This window comes from Macaca mulatta, chromosome 5 (assembly GCF_049350105.2).
Source record: "Macaca mulatta isolate MMU2019108-1 chromosome 5, T2T-MMU8v2.0, whole genome shotgun sequence".
Lineage (NCBI taxonomy): Eukaryota > Metazoa > Chordata > Mammalia > Primates > Cercopithecidae > Macaca > Macaca mulatta.
In genome coordinates, this window is record NC_133410.1 from 48,946,756 (window position 1) to 48,970,832 (window position 24,077).

Genomic DNA, 24,077 nt, shown 5'->3' on the forward strand with positions numbered 1-24,077 from the left:
AAATTAGTTCTTCCTTCTAACTTCTCTGTTTATGTTAATAACACCACCATTTGCCTAGTCACCAAGGCTTGAAATTGAAAACATCAGCTTCCTTCTTCTCTGTCTGTAAACAGTCTGATATTGTCATATAGGTTCTACTTTCACATTCCATAGTCTGCCTTTTCTGCTTCTACTGCTATATCTTAATTCAAGCCATACTCAATTCTTCTCCTATTCATACTAGGATAACTATCACTTCTTTTTTCCCTTTGCTCAGGCTGTCCTGCATACCCTTGGGACCTCATTCTTTCAAAGGCATAATCTTGTCATTTATTCAAGGACTTGCACTGATTTTCCTTTTCTACACTATAAAGTACACATTTCTCAGCCTAGTATTCAAAGTTCTGATATCCAAACCTCTTACTCTTTTAGAAAGCACTTGCTGAATATTTTTGAGGCAAGCACTGTATTAGTTACGAAGGATGTGAAAAGAAAAGGCAAGAGTCCACGACTGAAGGCATTTAGTCCATTAGAAGAAAAAGACAAAGAAATAGATAATTTAAAACTAGTGAAAGCCCAGAGATGGTAGACAGAAAGGATTATGGGATCACTAAGAAGACCTACCTAACCCAGCCTAACCTTGTTTTCACCTGGTAACTGACACATTTAAATCAAGGATTATCTTCAGTCTCAGATTTCTGATTAAAACTCAATATACAAACATCAGAAATTTAGTTGCTTAATAAATTTTGGCTTTATTTTATAGTACATTGCTGACTTTATGGCCTCTTACAGCATCCCTAATTACTCCAAACCGCAAGTAGTCTATAAATACCTAATTTACCAACTTTTTAAAATAGTCATTTGACAAATATAAGGAAAATAATTGCAGTGCCATAAACAATTTTTTGTGATTGTTTTAGAATTTATTGTGTGCATCTAAAAGTTCAGTCTATCTTTAAAGAATATTATACCTTATAAATACTTTGCAATAAGAGACTTTCATTTCTCCCTTTCCATTTTTATGCTATTGTTGTATACATTTACTTCTATATATTTATAATCCCTACAATAGTTTGTATTATTTTTGCTTTAAATGATGAATTTTTTTCAAAAGACATTTTACAATTATTTTCTATTTGACTACATATATAGTATTTATAGCTTTTTTATTCCATTGCGTAAATCTAAATTTCCATCTTGTGTAATTTTTCTGCCTGGAGATACTTTTTTAACATTTCTGTATTACAGAAATATTGGCAGTGAATTCCGTCATCTGGAAAAGTCTTCCATTTCTTTCTTCCTTTTCGAAGGACATTTTTGCATGGAATAGAATTCTAGTTGACTGTTTTTATTGTTTTCACACGTTAAAGATGTCATTCATTTCATTGTCCCCTTTGTCCACTTTATGTTTCTTCTGCTTGGGTTTATTGATTTGTGAGTTTGTCATTTTCATCACATTTGAATTTTTTAGCCATTATTTCTTCAATGATTTTTCCTGCCACTCCCTTCCCTTTTCTGGACACCAATTACACGTATCTTAGATTGCTTGAAACTGTCTCGAATCACTCATACACTAAATCTGGTATTTCTCTTTAGTATTTTTTTCTTATGCTTCATTCTGAATAATTTCCATTGTTATGTTTTCAAGGTTATTAAATTGTTTTTCCGAAGTATCTCATCTGCTATTAATGCCATCCAGTATATTTTTCATTTTAACTATTTTATTTGTCATGTCTAGAGGTTTGTTTGGGGGCTTTGGTTGTCTTTCATTTGGCTCCATATCATGTTCATGTTTTTCATTACACTCTTTAGCATATGGAGGATATTTGTAATAGCTTTGTAAAAGTGTGATAATTTCATCATTTTGGTCATTTTTTTGGCCAATTTATATAAGTGGTTTTATAGAGCTTTATAAAATAATAATTATAAAAGTGAAATAAGTTCCATGTGCTGTATTGTTTGTTGGTTTGGCATTTGGGCATTTTTTTTAACCTTAAATATACTACTGTTTTTATTTTTTATAGGTCTGGCTCCATGCACCATATGAACTTCATCTTTCCTTATTTGAACACTTTATTGAACTACTCACAGAGTCCAGGTATTAATTAATACTCATGTAGTTAGTTATTCAGCTATAGAAAAGGGGATAGTACAGTGTATACAGTCTTCTTTCTCTTATAGTGAAGCTTCAAAGAATGCCAAATTAATGAGAGAATTCCAGTTAATCCCAAAGCTGCTCCTGACTCTTCGAGACATGTCTTTATCCCAGCCTACTATTGCTGCTATTAGTAATGTGCTGAGCTTCTTACTGCAAGGTTTTCCCAACAGCAATGATCTGCTCAGGTAGGAAATCTTCTTTGTCTTTGTCTTTTTATTAACTAAAAGTACCAATCAGGTTAAGAGGGGTGAGATGAATGTAGTTGGTTTTTATGACTGTGTAATAACACCTGTAATGTTAATACTATTCAAAATATGTATGACGCATGGAAAACATGAGTGAGACAATGTCTTGCTTTGATGGAGCAAAGCTAATTGTTGCCACTAGTGAATAATAGAATATTGGTGAGAAAAGATATAGGAATTAGCCCAGTGAAATTGGCCTGGATATAATGTATTCAGTCCAGGAATTCTTGGTTCCCAATCCTATTTCCCAAGCCCTGCTAATTTTTAAGTGTATGTGCACAAGCATACATACACACTCCAAAATAGTGGGTGTGCCACCTCTATTTTTTATTCTCTTTCATTCAAACAGATTATGGTATTTTAAATCTGTTGCATATCCACACTTTTTAATATGATATAAGTATTATTTTGCAGACAATGCAAAATGTGGTTTAAGGCATATTGATGGCATGTCTGTAGAAGTGTTCTTATGTTCACATGATAATCCCCATTTTGGAAAATTTGGGGATTATAGAAAGAAAACAAGAAAAACAAACTGCACAATTGAATATTTTTCAAGTAGAGAATTGCTTAAACTGGACTTGGTCACTACTGTTCATGTGATCTACCAAGTATCTCAGGTAAAATCACACTCATTTATTCAGTTATTCTCATAGACTAACCTCTAATCTGTATAGTTTGTAAATCACTCACTTTTGTGTTAATTTGCCTTCAAAACATATTTTTAAACCTGGTGGGGCAGGCGTGGTGGCAAACGCCTATAATCCCAGCACTTTGGGAGGCCGAGGTGGGCAGATCATGAGGTCAGAAGTTCAAGACCATCCTGAACAACATGGTGAAAACCCATCTCTACTAAAAATATGAACAATTAGCCAGGTGTGGTCGTGGGCACCTGTAATCCCAGCTACTCGGGAGGCTGAGGTAGGAGAATCACTTGAACCCGAGAGGCGGAGGTTGCAGTGAGCCAAGATGGCGCCACTGCACTCTAGCCTGGGCGACAAGAGTGAGACTCCGTCTCAAACAAACAAACAAACAAAAAAACCTGGTGGCAGATTTAAACTTCAGCTTAAGAATTATTTTGGAGAATTATAATTATCATTATGTCAAGAATGTATTCCTAGCATTGTAATGGTCACTTTGCTGAAATTATTACCTAAACCTGTAAAAGTTTTTGTTTTTTTTCCTACTTTATAAATGAAGAAACAAAGCCCACATAATTAGAGTGTGATACGGCCAGGGTGTTTTTTCTTCTCCTGTTCCCCCTACTCCAGGAATTTGATCATATATGTAAACCCAAGTTCTTAACCACTAGGCTACAGTGGATCCATCCAGTTAATGTTAGGACATTCGAATATGGATCATGTTGTTTGGTTTTTGAAACCATTTGCACGTTAGTGCATTAAAGAATTCATATTTTGAAGAACTGTATTTTCCCCATATTTTAAAAGCATTATTTTATGTAATGTTACTTGGGATGGTCCAAGAGGAAGCAAACTAAATATTATCACCTAATGGTCCTTAAAAGGCTAGTTAAGATAAGAAGTCCTATTTTGGCTTTATTTCTTTGTATTTTGTTTCTTTGTACTTTGTTGTTTTGGGAAGAGGAAAAAGAAAATCCATAATCTTGTTTTCTTTTGTTTAAAGATTTGGCCAGTTTATTTCTTCTACTTTGCCAACCTTTGCAGTTTGTGAGAAATTTGTAGTAATGGAAATAAATAATGAAGAGAAGCTTGACACTGGTAAGTTGATTCTGGAGCTTGGAGAAGATAGTGGTCAACTAAATATTATGTCTTTTTTTCTTCTGGCCCAAATTAGACCTGAATTATATGTGATTATATATAATATATGTATAACTTTTCTCATTACGTTATATTTTTTGGCCTTTCTCTGATGTATTTGTCTTATATCAAGCCTATACAATATGCAGTATTACAGTATTACCTACAAAATTTAATAGGGTGTGAATTTCACTTTAAAAATAAAATGTTTCCTATTTTTATAGAGTATTCATAGCAATGTTTCTTTAAATAGCAAATTCTTCCTGTGTAATTTGAACATTGTTTGATTTTTTTAATGTGTGTATATCTCTTCAGAAACATGATACTTGTTAAACTAAATTATATCCATATATCTATATTACTGTTATTTTCACTTCCCTGTTAAATATTTAGTAGTCACTGAGAAAAAAACATTTTACTAGAATCATTTTATGTAAGTATAATATAAAAATAATTTCATAAGTTGTAAGTTCCTGGGTCCATGACAAGCACGTATTTTGGAAACCTTTCCTCATTTAGTATATATATATTCCCCACTCTGTTCCCATATGTTTTTCCTGTTGTATGTGCTAGGACAGGAGAGTTGCTTGGAATGCATTGAAAGGACCTTTTTTTAGGTTGACCTCTGGAATTAAATTCTCAGAATCTTATATTTGTTCAGCCTTATTTACATTATTACCCTGTTACATTATTCCCAAATCATATCATATAGATTATTTCATTTAAATCCATACCACCCTATCCACCTGGAGGGTAGAGAGGAACTGTTGTTGTATCACTTCCTCCCAAAGGGGTTCTCCATGTTGTCTGTCCTTCCCGAGCACAGCCTCTCCTGTGCTTCATGAGTAAGAGAAAGTGGTGTGATTACAGTTTTCAAAGGAGAGATGGAGAGATTTGAAAAACTAAGTGACTTGCTGTAAATCACACAGTATGTTAGTGACAGGTTCAGGACCCCTGACTGTTACCTACTGCCAATTCATTTAGAATGATGTTGATATTTCTCTGATGAAGCAAATTAGCAGTGGATGAGAAGTATAAAGATCAGATCAATGAATAACACTTATTGAATACTTACTAAGTGCTCTATATAATTTTGTAATAACTGTATGAAATAGGTACTATTATTCCAATTATACAGGGGAGGAAACTGCAGCCCAAAAAGATACAAGTAAAAGAAACTTATCCAATATCATACCATTGACTATATGGGAACTCAGGTAGTCCAAACCAGCATTCTAAGCTTTTAACTACTACATTTTCCTACCAAGTACAAAGATTATTTCTAAGTTCTAAATTAATATAGGCTGACTAATTATCGTTAGGTAGTGAAAGTACTTTAAATATTGCTGAAATATGTAAGGAATTTATTTCAAGTATACAAAATATGTGGGCTGAACGTGGTGGCTCACACCTGTAATCCCAACACTTTGGGAGGCTGAAGCAGGTAAATTGCTTGAGTCTAGGAATTCAAGACCAGCCTGGGCAACATGGCAAAGCTCCGTCTCTACAAAAAATACAAAAATTAACCAGGCATGTTGGCGTGCATCTGTAGACCCAGCTACTCAGAAGGCCGCAGTAGGAGGATCACTTGAGCCTGAGGAGGTTGAGGCTGTAGTGAACTGTAATTGTGTCACTGCACTTGGGTGACAGAGTGAGATTCTGGTCTCCAAAAACAGACAAAAAAAAAGTGGGAAAAATATTTCTCTGGTTTCCATATTTATTTGTTGTCCATTGAATTCAGTAACCATAGTAGTGTTGTAAATTTTTCTTTCATATAAAACATTGAAGTAGGGATGTATAAATTAGTAAATTTTTCTTTCGATATGCCAAGTTGATTAGACTGATATTATCATCAGCTTATTGTCATTTGAAATAATAAAGTCAGAAGCAAATTGCTAGTCTTATTAGTATATGACATTTATTATTTATTTGATATGCACTGAAGACTTTATTGAGTATAATATAATGTTCTAAAAAATGAAAACTGGCAGTAAGAAAAGGAGACATAAAAGATAAAATTTTTAATTTCTGGCTAGATTATTACTTTATTGTAGAAAAATTTAAAGGAAGTAGCTCTTAGAGTAATGTAAGTTTTGTGATATTCTTTTGATAAGGCAATTACCAGTCTCTGTCTTCTTAGAAGAGGGAGGATCTTGGGTTCTTTTTGGTAGCTTGAAGTACCCATAATGATTAAGGTACTAAGTTAGCATTTTAAAGGACAGTTTAAAGGTACATTGCCCCAAACAAGTAGAAGTATATAACCCTGAAACTTTAGCCTGAACCTTAGTTCTAGTAAGAAGGAAAGTATAGGAATACCTCAGAAATATTGCAGGTTTAGTTCCACACCACTGCAAATGAAGCTAACATCACAATAAAATGAGTCACATAAATTTTTTGGTTTCCCAGTGCTGTAAAAGTTATGTTTACACTATACTGTAGTCTACTATATGTGCAGTAGCATTGTGTCTTAAAAAAATGTATATAACTCAATTTAAAAGTTTTTTATTGCTAAAAAATGCTAAGAATCATCTGAGCCTTCAGCAAATCGTAATTTTTGCTGATGGAGGGTGATGTCTGGATATTGTTGGCTGCTGATTGACCAGGGTGGTGGTTGCTGAAGGTTGAGGTGGCTGTGGCAATTTCTTAAAATAAGACAGATGATGGATATGCTAATTATTTAGGTGATGGATATGCTAATTTCAGGTGATGGATATGCTAATTATTCTGCTTTGGTCATTACACATGGTACACATGTATTGAAATATCATACTGTTTCCCATGAATATATGCAATTATATGTCAATTAAAAATAATAATATAAGCAGAAAAGGACAATATAGTTTGTTATAACAATGGACTGTTCCTTTCACAAAAGTTTTCTGTGTAGCATGCAGTACTGTTTGATGGCATTTTACCTATGGTAGAACTTCTTTAAAAATGGGAGTCAATCCTTTCAAAAACTGTCACTGCTATATCAATTAAGTTTATGTACTATTGTAAATCATTTGTTGTTATTTGAACAATGTTCAAAGCATTTTGACCAGAAGTAGATTTCCATCTCAAGAAATCACTTTCTTTGCTCATCCGTAAGAAGCAGCTCCTCATCTGTTAAAGTTATATCATGAGATTGCAGTAATTCAGTCACATCTTTAGGCTTCACATCTTATTCTAATTCTCTTGCTGTTTCTACCACATCTGCAGTTACTTCTTCCACTGAAGTCTTGAACCCCTCAAAGTCATCCATAAGGGTTGGAATCAACTTCTTCCAAACTCCTGTTAATGTTTATATTTTGACCTCTTCCCATGAATCATGAATATTCTTAATGGCATCTAAATTGGTGAATTTTATCCAAAAGATTTACTTTACTTTGCCCAGATCCATCAGGTAAATCACTGTCTATGGCAGCTATAGCCTTAAGAAATGTATTTCTTAAATAATAAAACTTTGAAGTTAATTTGAAGTCAAAATTACTGCTTGATTCATGGGCTGCAGAATGGATGTTGTATTAGCAGGCATGAAAGCAACATTAACTTTTTTGTGCATCTCCATCAGAGCTCTTGGATAGCTAGGTGCATTGTCAATGAGCTGGTAGTATTTTGAAAGAAACCTTTATTTCTGAGCAGTAGGTCTGAACAGTGGGCTTAAAATATTCGATAAACCATACTGTAAGCAGATGTGCTGTCATCCAGACTCTCTTATTTCATTTAGCGAGCACAGGCAGAGTAGACTGAGCTTTATTCTTAGGGCCCAAGGATTTTCAAGATGATGAATGAGCATTGGCTTCCACTTAAAGTCACCCGCTGCATTAGCCTCTAACAAGAGAGTCAGCTCTGTTCTTTGGAGCTTTAAAGCCAGACATTGACTTCTCCCCTTTAGCTATGAAAGTCCTACGTGGCATCTTCTTCCAATAGGCAGCTGTTGGAAAAAAATCTGTTGAGAAGTCTGTTGGAGAAATCTGCTGTTTAGTGTAGTCATGTTCATTAATTATCTTACTAGATCTTCTGTATAACTTGCTGCAACTTCTATATCAGCACTTGCTGCTTCATCTTTCACATTTGTTAGGGAGATGGCTTCTTTCCTTAAACCTCATGAACCAGCCTCTTCTAGTTCCAGCTTTTCTTTTTGTCTGTTTTTGAGACAGGGTCTCACTTTGTCACCCATGCTGGAGTGCAGTGGCACAATCATGGCTAACTGCAGCCTCGACCTCCTGGGCTCCAGCGATCCTCACACATCAGCCTTTTGAGTACCTGGGACTATAGGTGTGTGCTAGCATGCCCAGTTCATTTCTTCATTTTTTTAGAGACGGGGTCCAACTGTGTTGCCCAGGTTGGTCTCAAACTCCTGGACTCAAGCAATTCTCTCACCTCAGCCTCCCTAATGTTTTGTTGCAGTCATGAGCCAGTGCATCTGGCCCCCAACTTTGCTTCTGCAGCTTTCTCAGCTTTCTCAGCCTTCATAGAGTTGAAGAGAGTTCAGGCTTTGCTCAGGAGTGTGTTTTAGCTTAAGGGACTGTTGTAGATGATTTAGTCTTCTATCTAGACCAGTAAAACTTTCTATCAGCAATAGGCTGTTTCACTTTTATTTTTTTATTTATTTTTTTTTTTGATCATCGTGTGTTCATTGGAGTAGCACTTTCAGTTTTCTTCAAGAATTTTTTTTGTATTCACAACTTAGCTAACTTTTTAGCACAAGAGGCCAGCTTTGGGCTTGTGTCATCTTTCAACATACCTTCCTCTCTGAACTTAATCATTTCTTGCTTTTGATTTAAAGTGAGAGATACGTGACTCTTCCTTTCACTTGAACATCTAGGTGCCATTGTAGGGTTATTAATTAGTCTAATTTCAATACTATTATGTCTCAGGGAATAGGGAAGCCTGAGAATAATGAGAGAGACGGGGAAATGACCAGTCGAAGCTGTCAAAAGCACATTTTTAAAAATTAAGTTAACTGTTATAAGAGTACAGTTTGTGGCACTTGTAAACAATTATGATAGTAACATCAAATATCACAGATCACTGTAACAGATATTATAATAATGAAAAAGTTTGAAACATTGTAAGAATTACCAAAATAAGACAGAGACATGAAGTAAGCACATGCTTTTGAAAAAAAAAGGCCTGATTGGACTCTCTGTATGTATAGTTGCCACAATCCTTTAATTTATAAGAAAGGCAGTATCTGCAAAGTGCATTAAAAGGTGTGCCTCTGTGAGGTCTGTGACTCAGTAACACATAGCTCTGCTGGAGTAGAGTTGGGCCTAGAATGCTGGGTTGTCGATGCCCAATTCTGTGTACTTGCCGTACTATCTGAGAACATCTGAGCTCCATTACTTCCTCTCTTTTCTAATTTCTCTTTTATGTGTTTGTGTGCCTTTGCCTTTCTTCTGTGCTATTTAATTCTAACTTTTCTTTATGTTATTACATTTACTGAATAAGTCTTTGCTTTCTAGTTTCAATTTTTAAATCTGGTAGATTTAACTGTATCTTTCAAAAAAGAAACTAAAATTTAAGGATTTGAGAGGTTGAGAGTCAGTAGTGATTATTATTTTTATTCACATGGTCCTCATTTGATGACTTTCCCCCTATTGAGAAGTCAAGGGGAATATTAATGTAACGTAAAAAAGATCTCACAGCCTTATTATCACTAGTTTAGGAAATGTCAAATGTAAATGAACAATTTTCAGAGTTCTAAAGAGAAATATTTAACTGACCCTTTTTCTTGTCCATGTTGGTGAAAAGCAGTCCTGGAGAAAATGTTTTCTAAAAGATATATTTTTCAGTAAACTTTCCAAGAACTACGTTGTATATTTTCTTTTAGCTTATCTACTAGGGAGATTTAATGTATTTATTTTTATTTAAGGAACTGAAGAGGAGTTTGGAGGTCTTGTATCTGCTAATCTTATACTTTTGAGGAACAGACTTCTGGATATCTTGCTAAAACTAATTTATACATCTAAAGAAAAGACAAGCATTAATTTGCAGTAAGTAAATATTTTTAAAAGTTATTATACCAGTTGCTACTATTAGTTAATTCATGTTAGGCAAAAGAAGGAATTGCCATTGACTTTAAATAGATTTTTTTAACCCTGAAGTTTATAGTATCTCAAGAATGAAACTCAGTCTTCTTTTTCCTTTTTGATTGGAAATCCTAATTTCTGAAAGTAATTTTGTTTTTTGTTTTTTAAATCCATCTGTCTTTGAATAGAGCTTGTGAAGAACTGGTGAAGACACTGGGTTTTGACTGGATCATGATGTTTATGGAGGAACACTTACATTCCACCACAGTTACAGCAGCCATGAGGATTCTTGTTGTCCTACTAAGTAATCAGTCTATTCTCATCAAGTTTAAAGAAGGACTCAGTGGTGGAGGATGGCTTGAACAGACAGATTCTGTCTTAACTAATAAGATTGGAACTGTATTAGGTATGAGACTTTTCTAGTAAGCTGCTTGGAAATGAGCTGGTGTGTTTTGTTTTATTTTTAAATTTTATGTAAACTTATCCTCTGCAGTTTGATCACCATTAAGGAGATATTAATTTTAATTAATGATAGAATGAAGATCTTAGAAGATTTCAAATTAGGCCTTTTAAGTGGCAAATCAAACTGAAGACAGATAAGACACTAAGATTTGAAAACTCAGGGAATTCCTCAGGATCTTTTTGTAATATGGGCCTTACTGATCTGTAAGTAAATAATTAGCAAATTATCAGTAGAACTAAATTAATAATAATAATAAATATTTATTTTGAGTACTTACTGTCTGCCAGTTCCTAAACACTTGCCAGGTAATAACATTTCATCACTCTGTGAGGTACAAATACTATCATATCTATTTTACAGATTAGAAAACCAAATTCATTTTACTCAGTTCCAAAGTCTATGCTTTTAACATTTATGTTATATTGCCACACAAGGATGTAAGCTCACTAGTACCATAGCTATTTTCACCCTATAACTGAGCATTTACCTAATGTTAGAAAATTGCAGTTTCCTATGCTAGATTTATTTGAACTCATATGTTTCCATTCATATTAGTAATATTACTTTGGAAAATATATATTTGAAGGTAGTGTTTTTATTGAAAGGCAAAGTCATTCCGTTCTTAAATAATTTTAGATATACATTTGTCATGTAACATTACCTTGTAAATCGTGTCTAATTGTTGTATCTTAAGAAGCTTATATTGAGCTTAAGAAGCTTATATTGAGAATATCTGTTTACCTTGGTCCAATGGGAAAAATAGGGATTAGAATTTAATATGTAATTTATTTATAGAAAACAAGTTTAAGTATCAGTGTCTAGGTGCTGTCTGTACTACTAATTCAAACATGAAAGCAAATGATAGGAGACAGATCTTTTTTTTTTTTTTTTGAGACGGAGTCTCGCTCTGTCACCCAGGCTGGAGTGCAGTGGTGCAATCTTGGCTCACTGCAAGCTCCACCTCCTGGATTCATGCCATTCTTCTGCCTCAGCCTCCTGAGTAGCTGGGACTATAGGCACCTGCCACCACGCCCAGCTATTTTTTTTTTTTTTTTTTTTTTTTTTTTTTAGTAGAGACAGGGTTTCACCGTGTTAGCCAGGATGGTCTCGATCTCCTGACCTCATGATCTACCCGCCTCCACCTCCTAAAGTGCTGGGATTACAGGTGTCAGCCACCGTGCCCGGCCATAGGAAGACAGATCTTTCAACATAGTACTATTGTATTGTTATTTCATATATGAAGAAGGTCTGAAGAAACTTCGTATGTGATAAAGGAAAAGTAATATCATTTCCATGTCACTGTGAAGTGATTTCTAAAGAAAATTGTCTGGTTTATAATATACAGTTTAAATGATCATCATAGGTACTTTTGTGCTCAAAAATATATCACTATTTTACATGAACTCTGGGGAAGGATTTAATCTACAGATATAATTGTTTTGAATACTTTGGTAGTAAGAAGTTTCGTTTATTGGCCTTAATAATACCTACTGGAGAATAAATAATGAAAGGCATAATTGAATGTGAGTTCTGTTGAATATGCAAGGTTTAAATGCTAACTGGCAGCAATGGTTATTTGGAAGGCCAACAGCAGCAGGAGTAATCACGCCTGAGATTTATAATAGTACTTTGTGGTTTGAAAAATTATTTCACATATATAATCTCATTTGTCCTTCAAGAATCTGGAGACAGGCATATATTTTATTGCGTATAAGTTTTATTTTCTAGAAAATAAGCCTGATGAATATAAAGTAAGGATTAATTTCTCTAATTAGGAAATTAAGACTGTTAACTACATAAGGTTAGTTTGCGAGGCAGTAATACTGTTTAAGAATCTGTCTTCTTAGTCCTGTGCTTTTTCTGTCCTGCATCACTTTCACTGTATCTGACCTACCTGATTTCATGTATTAGAATCTTTTGATACTTCATTGGTACTTTTGTGAGCATGCATATGCTGCTCCTATTTCAAAGAAGAAATCTAGGTATTCAATTTAAATTTAATTTCAATTTGACCCCGCTTAACTTAATTTTCCCTGAATATCTATCTGACACATACACATTTTTGTGTATATAAACAGGTGTATATATCAGCTCATTTGATTCTATTTCTCCTTGACGGAATAACAACCTATTTTTTTTTTTTTTACTTTTTTATTCACATTTATTGGTTTTTGTCAAATTTTTCTTTATAAAAATATGTATTTTTTTAATTTTACTTTAAGTTCTGGGATACATGTGCAGAACACACAGGTTTGTTACATATGTATACATGTGCCACGGTGGTTTGCTGCACCTATCAACCCGTCATCTAGGTTTTAAGCCCCACATGCATTAGGTATTTGTCCTAATGCTCTCCCTCCCCTTAACCCCCACCCCACGACAGGCCCGGTATGTGATGTTCACCTCCCTGTGTCCATATGTTCTCAGTCTTCAACTCCCACTTATGAGTGAGAACATGCGGTGTTTGGTTTTCTGTTCCTCTGTTAATTTGCTGAGGATGATGGTTTCCAGCTTCGTCCATGTCCCTGCAAAGGACATGAACTCATTCTTTTTTATGGCTGCCATAAAAATCTTCCATGTAGCTGAAACTTGTATCTAAATTAATGCTTAATCGTAGTATATTAAATATTCCTTAAGATCAATTATAGGGAAAAATAATGTGAGACTTCAGAGAGGAAAATGATAATGCCAGTTTTGTCTTTTTTTTTTTTTTTTTTTTTTTTTTTTTAGAACTTGCAGTGTAATCAAAATCTATTTTACTATTTAATGTATAAAATACCACTTCATGTCTTTTGGTTTTCTTTTTCATTTTTTAAAATTTTTTTATGTTTTAGAGATTGGATCTTGTTATGTGGTCCAGGCTAGACTTCAACTCCTGGGCTCAAGCAATCCTCCCATCTCAGCCTCCTGAGTAGCTGAGATGTCTTTTGATTTCTTAGAGCTCAAAACATTGTTTATTCTTATAATTTTATTTAGAATTTACTATTAAAAAAAATCAGCATGATCTTCTAATTAAGGCAATCTTTCAGAAATGTGGCAGTTTCATTAATAAGGGCAAAGAAAATAATAATTTTCAGACTCTAAAATGGAGAAATTCGTTTTCATAGCATAGTACTGCCACTTATGCCCACATTGTGACTTGAACAAATCATGTTTTCTCTGTTGTAAAAATGATAATAGTAATTTCTACCTCACATATTCATTGTGATTAAGGAGTGATATGGGAAGGAGCTTGTTGAATTGCTATATAATTTTTTATTAATTAGAAGAGCATACTTTGGAAGTTAATTCATGTCACACTGAGGAATTGGTTAGGATAAAATATTTTAAAAGCAACGTAGACATAAAATGTTCCTTTATTATATAAAACAGTAGTTGTAATATGTACTTTGCAGCATTCCAGAAAAAAAGAAGTTGAAAAAAATATGGCTATCTATGCTGAGTGCAGTTGCTCATGCCTGTAATCTTAGCGCTTTGGGAGGCCAAGGTGGGAGGATCACCTGAAGCTAGGAGTTTGAGACTAGCCTGAGCAACATAGCAAGACCCTGTCTCTACAAAAAAAAAATGTTTTAATCAGCCAGGCATGGTCGCATGTCCCTGTAGTCCTAGTTGCTGGTGAGGCTGAGACGGGAGGATCCTTTGAGTCCAGGAGTTTGAGGTTAAGTGAGCTACGATCACGCCACTGTACTCCAACGTGAACCCTCCAGAGTGAACCCTCATCTCTTAAAGAATAAATAACAAATGCAAATATCTATTTGAAATACAAATTGCTTCAGACCGAAATAAATTCTTCATCTATTGGTTGCTATTCGCAAAAGTTTCCATTGAAAATTTGAGCAACATTCACTGTGTAATGAGTACTTCCCTAGGTGTGGGGTGAACCAGATGTTTAGGGTGTATCCTGAATTTCATTATAAAACAGAGGAAACAAGATTGATAGAAACACTGCTGCCATAAGCTATATTAGTAAGAACTGACCATCTCCTTTAAAAGCTGGGTTTCTAGAGGGAATTCCGGATGTTAAGCTCAGCCAGTGGATAGCTGCAGCCACAACAGGCTTGGATTTGCCATCCCACTGCCCAGCAGCTTTCCAACAGATTACAGATGATGTTGTGAGTAAAGATTGTTTTACTTACTCATTTAGTCTTATCTCTAAATTCATAGGTAATTTAAGGTTAGCTAGTTTTTCATGATTTTCAGGAAAAATGAAATATATTGTTATAACAAGTTACAAAAATTAGCTGGTGGTGGTAGCTCATGCTTGTAGTCCCAGCTACCTAGGAGGCTGAGGCAGGAGGATTGCTTTGAACCCAGGAGGTGGAGATTTAGTGAGCCAAGATCATGGCATTGCACTCCAGCCTGGGCAACAGAGCAAAACTGTGTCTCAAAAAAATAAAAATGTATTATAACAAGGATATTTTTAAGTTATATTTTTGTAGCATTCTAAATTTTGGCTGTATTTTGGATTTCACTTTTTTCTTGGGGAACTACAAGCCAAGAACACTAGAGCTCCTCTGAGGTCTTTCATTTAATAAGTAGAACTTATAGCACCTTAAGAAGGATTTTCAAACTCCTTGTATCTTATTGTCCCAACTGTGTTTCAAAACCTATATCCTAATAGACAGGCTTGCTCAAGTCAAACAAATGGTAAAGTAAAACTTTTGACTGAAGATTAATTCAACAATTGAATACTTAATTGCCTATAGTAATATGAATGTAGAAATGTTAACACATACTGAATTGCTTTCTCCTTTGTTAATGCAGCATGTTTATCAGTTGCTAATTTTGCACTTACTGTTATATTTTCTCTTCTCTTAGGATTCAATGTGGGCAGAAGTGCTGGTGGGAGATCGACAGTCAGGGAGATTAACCGAGATGCTTGTCATTTTCCTGGTTTTCCAGTCCTTCAGTCATTCCTTCCTAAACACACTAATGTCCCTGCCCTCTATTTTCTCCTCATGGCATTGTTTCTGCAGCAGCCAGTTAGTGAGCTGCCTGAGAACCTGCAGGTCAGTGTGCCTGTCATCAGCTGCCGGAGTAAGCAGGGTTGCCAGGTAGGAATTATCTAGCAAGGGGCGCGTGAAATTATGTATTCCAAAGAATCACCGTAGGATAATGGATAATCACTGTAAAACCAACTGTCAATTCCATCACTTTCCCCACATTTAAGGTTTGATTTGGGACAGAAAAATTTGAAAATACCACAGAAAATTTTCCCAAAAGTCCTTTGTCCCTATTTACATTTTTTTCCTATATGATTACTCTGTATATTATATATGCATAAAGACTCTGTATGATATTTAATGGTGATCTAAAGAACTCTTTTGTTACATGATTTATTTTATTTTATTTTATTTTATTTTATTTTATTTTATTTTATTTGTGAGACAGAGTCTTATTCTGTCACCCAGGCTGAAGTGCAGTGGCGTGACTGACTGAAAATTTCACCTCCCGGGTTCAAGCGATTCTCCCACCTCAGCCTCCTGAGTAGCTGAAACTACAGTCAGGCGCCACCCCACTGGGCTAATTTTTGTATTTTTAGTAGAGACAGGGTCTTACCATGTTGGCCTAGCTGGTCTTGAACTCCTGACCTCAGGTGATCCACCTGCCTCAGCCTCCCAAAGTGCTGGGATTACAGGCATGAGCCACTGTGCCCAGCCTGTTATGTGATTTATTTCTGCGGAATTAAAAATGAAAGGAGTAGCTTATATACCATAAATTAAATATCACTCCTCGAGTGGGTGTGACAGGATTCTCAGTGCAAATTCTGATTAGGGGAAAAAAAATTACTTAATGATAGATATTATCAACATTAGGAAAACAGTAAGACTTTAGTTGACTTCTAATTGAAGACTATTAAAGATGTCTATATATAGCTAATGTTTGTGGTACTGCAAAGACTTAGGAATCTAGCTTTTAGATTCAACTATGCTTCCATCCTAATGCCAAATGCTATTCAAATCAATTCTAGTAGTTGACAAAATCTTTTAAGTGTAAACACTTGAGTCTGTGCCCTTAGATTAAATCAAGATACAGATTCATGCTTAGTGCAGTTATATTGGTTATGCAGTTTTTCAATATCCATGGTACCATAGTCATAAAGTTTATTTATAAACCTGCTATTAATAAGTCTCAATTTTTATTTTATCAGATCTTATCTGTAAGTAATCTAAAATTAAAATATTGCTGAGAATGGGAAAGAAGTGAGCTTAATGTGCTTTGTTTAAAAGATCTTGCTTAAATTTATTGGTTCTATAATTTTATCTCTTGGCTAATTAACGTGTGTTTTATTTTTACATTCTTTAGGAAAAAAGTAGAAAGCAGTTTTTTAACATAGGTACCTAAGGCAGGATGCAGAATAATAACATAGTATTCAATTTTTTTATATCTATAAAAATGAGTTTTAAAATGTAGGATGGAAGGGTACTAGTTCTTTATGTCTATATCATTGGTTACTTTTAAAAACAACAAAAAACTAGTTTCAAAGAAATTTTAGACTATTAGAACTTACGAGGGTCTCTACTGAAAAATTAGTGGTGGCTAATATTTGCTTACTTTCACTCTGCAGTTTGACTTGGATTCCATCTGGACATTTATCTTTGGAGTTCCTGCCTCCAGCGGAACTGTGGTCTCTTCTATCCATAACGTGTGCACAGAAGCTGTTTTTTTATTATTGGGAATGCTCCGCAGCATGCTGAATTCAGTAAGTTCACTCAGATACCCAGGCCTATTGAGAGTTCCTCCTGCCTGGGATACTTTTTTGTAAATAGAGGAATTTTTTGGTAACATAACTACTTATTTACTGCATGATCTCTGGAACTTGAGACTCTTATGTTAGACAAAGTTATGTCTAATGTAAGAACACACTGTGTAGTTGTTAAGACCATGGACTCTGAAGCCCTACCTGGGTTAAAATCTCACCTCTGGTACTTCCAACCTGTTATCCTCAGTTATGTGCCTCAGTTTCCTGGTGTTTAAAATGCCGGCGATAATAGAATGCATCTCTTAGGGTATTTGTGAGGAATTAATAAGATAGTGTATACACATAAAGCACTTATAAACATGCCTGATACATAAGTGTTTCATAAGTATTAACTTACATTATTAATATTATAGAATATATAATAATGAGTACATATGTAATGAGTATATATTTGTAGTGAATGTTATTACAATTATAATATTACATAATATTTCAACTTTTAAAGTCACTTTCTTTTAGAGGTCAGAAATGTTAACAATACAAGTTTCATTTGATTTTGTTTTTGCTTTTCTTCTGCTCTAATTATGTCTAACTTAGAGATGAAGAATTGAAAGAGTAAAAGACAAAATTGATGTTCCTATCGATCTGACAGGAATACAATGAATAATGACCAGATTTGTTTGTACAATTTAGGATTGTGTTGTAACAGGAAATATTAACTTGACTCCTTGAATTACATGTACCTGACAAATCTAATTTCAGTCAAAACTATTGTGGTATCATCTAAGAACAGAACATTACCATTAGATGTACTAATTTAGAATGTTTTAGGAGTCTTGTTTTGGTGCCTATTCATAAACAACTACAAAAACATAAGAAAAGTTTTTTAAAAGATACTCTCTGGGCAGATATCAGAAGATATACATTGTTCAGATATACAGTATTCATGGTTTTTCTTTAATCATCATCATTGTTGTATTACATAATGCTTAAGAGTGAGGCTCAGAAAGGTGAAGTAATTTCCCCACCTTTTATCTTACTCCTAACTTCCTAGCATGATGCACGATGGGGCAACATTGATGGTAATACAGCCACTTTGGTACCACCAACACTCATGATAATAATAATGAATAATCAAAACCACTGATAATGGTTAGCAGACCTGTGAGTAATCCAACGATTAGACAATGATCCCATCAGTTTCTAAGGGGATTTTTTTTAAGCTAGTTTCTAAATTTCTTTGCGTGTGTGTTTGCTCATATGTGTGGTTTACAGAGTTCTGTACCATCAATATATCCAGTTTCATAAGAGTACTGAGTAGTGGATTTTTAAAATAATTTATAGCAGTGTCAATTACTCTAACATAGTGTTTCCTCTCATGTCCCCATAACAGCCTTGGCAATCAGAAGAAGAGGGATCTTGGCTCCGAGAATATCCTGTGACCCTGATGCAGTTCTTCAGATATTTGTATCACAATGTCCCAGACCTTGCCTCCATGTGGATGAGCCCTGACTTCCTGTGTGCACTAGCAGCCACCGTCTTCCCCTTCAATATTCGCCCTTACTCAGAGATGGTAGGAAAGGGGGAGGAAAATGTCAGAACTGGAATTAGTCTGTTTCAATGGTTAGCAGATTTTTTTTGACAATCTTTTAAGCTTCTGAACAAGTTACAGTTTCATAACTTTATACATCACCTCTTGCATTATTGTCTGGTGTCCCCAGCTCCCCACAGTTTCCTTCTGCTTTCTCCTAAAATCACAGTGAACTCTACTTCCTTTTCTCATTCACCATATTCTTGTAAGTCCCTTGTTAGTAATTTCCCTTTTCAAATAGTTGATTCATTTCTTATTTTACATGATGCCAGCTGTGTAGTTATAAAATGTTCTTTTCCATTAAGATAACTCTAGTCCAACCAAATTTATTTATTTATTATTTTAGGAAGTAGATATTTGCTGGATTTAACTTTTACAAATAAATTATAGGGTTGAAAGCAAGTGTTGGTCCTTTCTTCCGCCTGACTTTTCTTTTTTCATTAAACTTTTATTTTGCTTATTTTGTACTAACTTAAAAACTACTAGATATAATCACATGTAGTATGTATAGATACTCTTTTGTCCTTTAAAATAAGCCCAAAAATTGTGTTAGCATATACAATATCATATCTTCATATGCTGCCTTGTTTCCTGCTTTGAAAATATATTCACATGGAAATTCACTGAACCACATTTTTGCAGAGGCCTTGATGGATAGTTTCATAACTTGGAGTCTAAATACTGTTCATTACAGTAACTAATAGTTCAGTTGACATAAATACTGATGACTTCAAAACAAATAAACTACTGTAATTTACACAAAACCATATTGCAGGGGCTTGTACTTACCACTTTTGCACGTTGATGTTGATTAGCTAATAAACTGTAAACATAAAACAGGCTTAAAAATAAATAGAACACACCCAAAAGATAGTTATTCCTCCATAGTACTTCAAAATTTCATGATTTTTCTTCTTATTTCCACCATGTACTCTAGAACCTGGGGTAGATGACCTTCTTTATACTAATTTTTCTCCATGTATAAAGGTACAGTACTTATTTTTAAATGGTAGGGATTTTTAGGAGAAGGGCAAATATGACACATGACCTTAATACCCTGGCTTGTTTATAATGTTTAGAATCCTTATTTTTGGTTTAAAAAAAAAAAAAAAAGACCTTGAATAATATATCAATGTCTTTTTCTTGTCAGCATCTTTTTTTTTTTTTTTTTTTTTTTGAGACAGGGTTTCGCTCTTATCATCCAGCTGGAATGCAATGGTGGCATGATCTCGGCTCACTGCAACCTCTGCGTCCCAAATTCAAGCGATTCTCCTGCCTCAGCCTCCTGAGTAGCTGAGATTACAGGCATGGACCACTATGCCTGGCCAGTTTTTCTGTGTTTTTAATAGAGATGGGGTTTCGCCATGTTGGCCAGGCTAGTCTGGAACTCCTGATCTCAGGTGATACCCCCGCGTCAGCCTCCCAAAGTACTGGGATTACAGGCGAGAGCCACTGCGTCTGGCCATCAGCATCTTATAATTTCTTTGCTAGTCTCTCTCTCTCTGTCACTTGGTTCAAAATTGGTACTAGTATTGTTGGTTTTTTAAATTTATTTATTTATTTTTTTAACCTATAAAAAATGGATCAGCCCTTACATGCTACCATTATGCCAGATTTTTATCTGAAATTCTGTGACATTTGACTTCACAGTAGGGGTAGAGTTCAAATATGGAAACATAGTTATCCTCATTTTATTCCATATATTTTAAGAGCAGTTAGCCGCAGTAGACATATAATTCAACATGAAGGTGGTATGTTGTTAGTGGTCAGTCAGAAACACCATATGTTGCATAACCATGACATATGGTGCCAGATTACTACCTTGAAAGGAAGGGTCGAGTAAAGCAGAGTGAAATAATGTGCTGAACAGCTTAATAGGTGGAAAATGCTGCTGCTACAGTTTTATTTTTAGGAAACACAGAAGTAGAAATGTCAGAGTCTAATGTGATTACTGTATCTTTCCACTTGATTTTACTAGGTGACTGACCTTGATGATGAAGTTGGATCTCCAGCAGAAGAGTTTAAAGCGTTTGCAGCAGACACAGGGATGAACAGGAGCCAATCAGAGTACTGCAATGTGGGCACCAAGACATATCTGACCAATCACCCAGCTAAAAAGTTCGTTTTTGACTTCATGAGGGTCTTAATCATAGACAACCTCTGTCTCACCCCTGCCAGCAAGCAAACTCCACTAATTGATCTTTTGTTGGAGGTAAAGAAATGCATTTATATCTCTTTTGCATTATTTTTTAAATTAGAACATTAGTAACCAAGCAAGTTCTATGCCAAAGATTTTTTTTTTTTTTTTTTTTTTTTTTTTTTTGAGACGGAGTCTTGCTCTGTCACCCAGGCTGGAGTGCAGTGGCCGGATCTCAGCTCACTGCAAGCTCCGCCTCCCGGGTTTACGCCATTCTCCTGCCTCAGCCTCCCGAGTAGCTGGGACTACAGGCGCCCGCCACCGCGCCCGGCTAGTTTTTTGTATTTTTAGTAGAGACGGGGTTTCACCGTGTTAGCCAGGATGGTCTCGATCTCCTGACCTCGTGATCCGCCCGCCTCGGCCTCCCAAAAGTGCTGGGATTACAGGCTTGAGCCACCGCGCCCGGCTATGCCAAAGATTTTTAATTCCTCTTGTTTATGTGTAGGCAGAACATGTTATAGGCTGTGCAAAGTTGTTAATCCCACATGTGCTTTAGACCCTATCAATTTGTTCTTCTTTTCCTTCCCTCAAAGATGTCTCTAATTCAGTCCTTTATCATCCTTTCTCTAGAAGCTGGCAGACTTCTTCTGTAAAAAGCCAAATAGTAAATATTTTAAGCTTGTGAGCCATACAGTCTCTGTCACAACTATTCAGCTACGTTGTTGTAGCTAGAAAGCAGCCATGGACAGTAAGTAAGAGAATGAGCATGGCAGCGTTCTGATAAAACTTTATCTACAGAAACAGCACAGGCTGTATTTGGCCCACAGGCCATAGTGTGCCAATCCCTTCCCTGGACATTAACAGTGCCTAGTGCCATTGTCTTCTTGCCTTATAACTTCCTACATCAATTTATCTTACCTATCATTGCCAGGTGTTACTGTTGTCAGTGTCCTGTGCAGCTTAAGACATGGTGTATTGTACAGAATAGGTGCCCAGGATGCACTTGTTAAATTCCCCAAGGCAGCAAACTTCTAGGTTGCCTGCCTGCCCATTCTCCTGACAATTGATATGAATCAGCTGATACATCAGAAAATGAGAGTGGCTCTAAGCCTTTAAGTGACCTCATTGCTGGCTCTAGAAATTAGCTATCCCAGAAAAGTATTAAAAAATGTTTACCTAGAAAAGCCTGAAGATATCACAGAGAGATAATTTAATACCGTATAATTAGTTGCATATACATTAATGTTCTTTTGACCAATTCATGTAAATAAGGTCAAACAGCCCATGCCAGGGGCTCTAAAAATAACATGTTTTGTGAAAGAGTAGATCTGTGGAGAAGACTGCTTTTCTCTTTGAGGAACTTCCACTATCTCTCAGCCGTTTGACAGCTGAACCTGAGATTTTTTTTTGTGCGCCCTCTAGTGGCTAGTACACTTAACTTATAAATAGCAACCTGAAAACCACATGTTTATCTTATCCATGTGAAAATATCTCAATTTGGTCAATTTTTAAAAAATCACTAGTGTAATTAGGGTACCAGTTATGCTAAGCATTTAACCAGGATGACAATGTTTAATAATGGCAGGAGAATAATTGGTTTCCTCACTAATGCATGTGGTAGAATTAAAAAGCAGGCCCAGTGGAACTTCTCCCGTTTGGAAACTTTAAAAAGCTCTGAGAAGAGAAATGACCAGTATCTCACTGTATATGGTAAAAATTTGAAGCATTTTGTGAAAAAGTGAAATAGTTTATCAGAAAATAATAGGATAAAGGCCAGAAGAGAAGTGTGCAAGAAAGCATAACTGATCAAAAAAGGAAAATACATACATGAAAGATATGGAATGACTGGAAATATCCAGTGATAGCATTTTCAAGCTTCTGGAACCTGAATAGCTAATTAATTAACCATATATAAATTGTATAATTGCCCTTTATTTTTGTTTTCTATATTTTTTTAGTAGGAAAAATTTGATATATAATAACATGTATTAACCTTGAAGTAAGGTTCTCTTTGTTGGGGCATGAATTTGCCCTACAGTAGAATAGTGCTTCATTATACTAGGGAGTAGGATTATAGTTCAGGGAAGAGCAGGGGGTGTCAGGATTGAAGTTTCCAGATAGATTATAAACTGCTTAGAGACCAACTTTCATGTGTTCCTTTGTCTCTCACAACAGTTAGCACAGAGACTTGGTGTATTCTGTCAGTACAGTAAGTCCTCGCTTAATGTCATTGATAGGTTCTTGGTAGCTGCAACTTTAAGCAAAATGACGTGTAACAAAACTAATTTTTTTCCTCATCAACCTTATAATAAAACTATGTTGAAGGAAACAATGTTATTTGAAGACCTGCTGTACATTGTTTCACTTAAAGTTGCAGTTGCCAGGAACCTGTCAATGACATTAAGTAAGGCTTACTGTATTTTTGAATCATTTAACTATTCATCCCTGGAAATTCCCAAACAGGAAGATAGGATACCATCTAATAAAAAAAACATAGAAATTTGCTTTTAAATATTTTGAGGATCTTTAATATACATATGCAGAATACATATACAAAAAATTTTTATGTTAATGAAATATTAACATTCTGTGTCTTCCAATGGTGTAACAATAAATTATAAACCTATGATTTTGAAAATTATGATTATGAAGTCTTTATCCATGAAGAGATTCAAGAAGAAAATTAGGTTGAGCATGGTGGCTCATGCCTGTAATCCCAACCCTTTTTTTCGGAGGTCAAAGCAGGAAGATTTCTTAAGGCCAGGAGTTCAAGACCAACCTGGGCAACAGGTGAAATCCCATCTTTGCAAAAAAATTAGCCATAGCCAGTGTTGTGGTGCGTGCCTATATCCTACCTACTGGAGGCTAAGGTGGAAGGATCGCTGGAGCCCAGGAGTTCAAAGTTGCAGTGAGCCATGATTACACTACTGCATTCCAATGCATTCCAGCCTAGGTGTCAGAGTGAGACCCTGTCTCAAAAAGAAAAGAAAAAAAAAAAAAGAA

At 35.2% G+C, this 24,077-nt stretch overlaps 1 protein-coding gene across 16 annotated transcripts in view; it reads left to right on the top strand.

Annotated features, from left to right (window-relative positions):
- WDFY3 (WD repeat and FYVE domain containing 3) overlaps window positions 1–24,077 on the top strand; it is a 308,235-nt gene that overhangs the window by 206,016 nt on the left and 78,142 nt on the right. For 13 of the 16 annotated variants that reach the window (XM_015138363.3, XM_078002624.1, XM_078002627.1 and 10 more), the window contains 9 exons: window positions 2,007–2,080; window positions 2,164–2,325; window positions 4,030–4,124; window positions 10,024–10,144; window positions 10,369–10,586; window positions 15,462–15,697; window positions 17,212–17,346; window positions 18,740–18,919; window positions 20,916–21,149. In XM_015138363.3, coding sequence (XP_014993849.2) covers window positions 2,007–2,080; window positions 2,164–2,325; window positions 4,030–4,124; window positions 10,024–10,144; window positions 10,369–10,586; window positions 15,462–15,697; window positions 17,212–17,346; window positions 18,740–18,919; window positions 20,916–21,149 — 1,455 coding nt within the window. The remainder of the gene's footprint in view (window positions 1–2,006; window positions 2,081–2,163; window positions 2,326–4,029; window positions 4,125–10,023; window positions 10,145–10,368; window positions 10,587–15,461; window positions 15,698–17,211; window positions 17,347–18,739; window positions 18,920–20,915; window positions 21,150–24,077) is intronic. The other 3 variants (XM_078002623.1, XM_078002628.1, XM_078002630.1) reach the window with 1 other exon arrangement.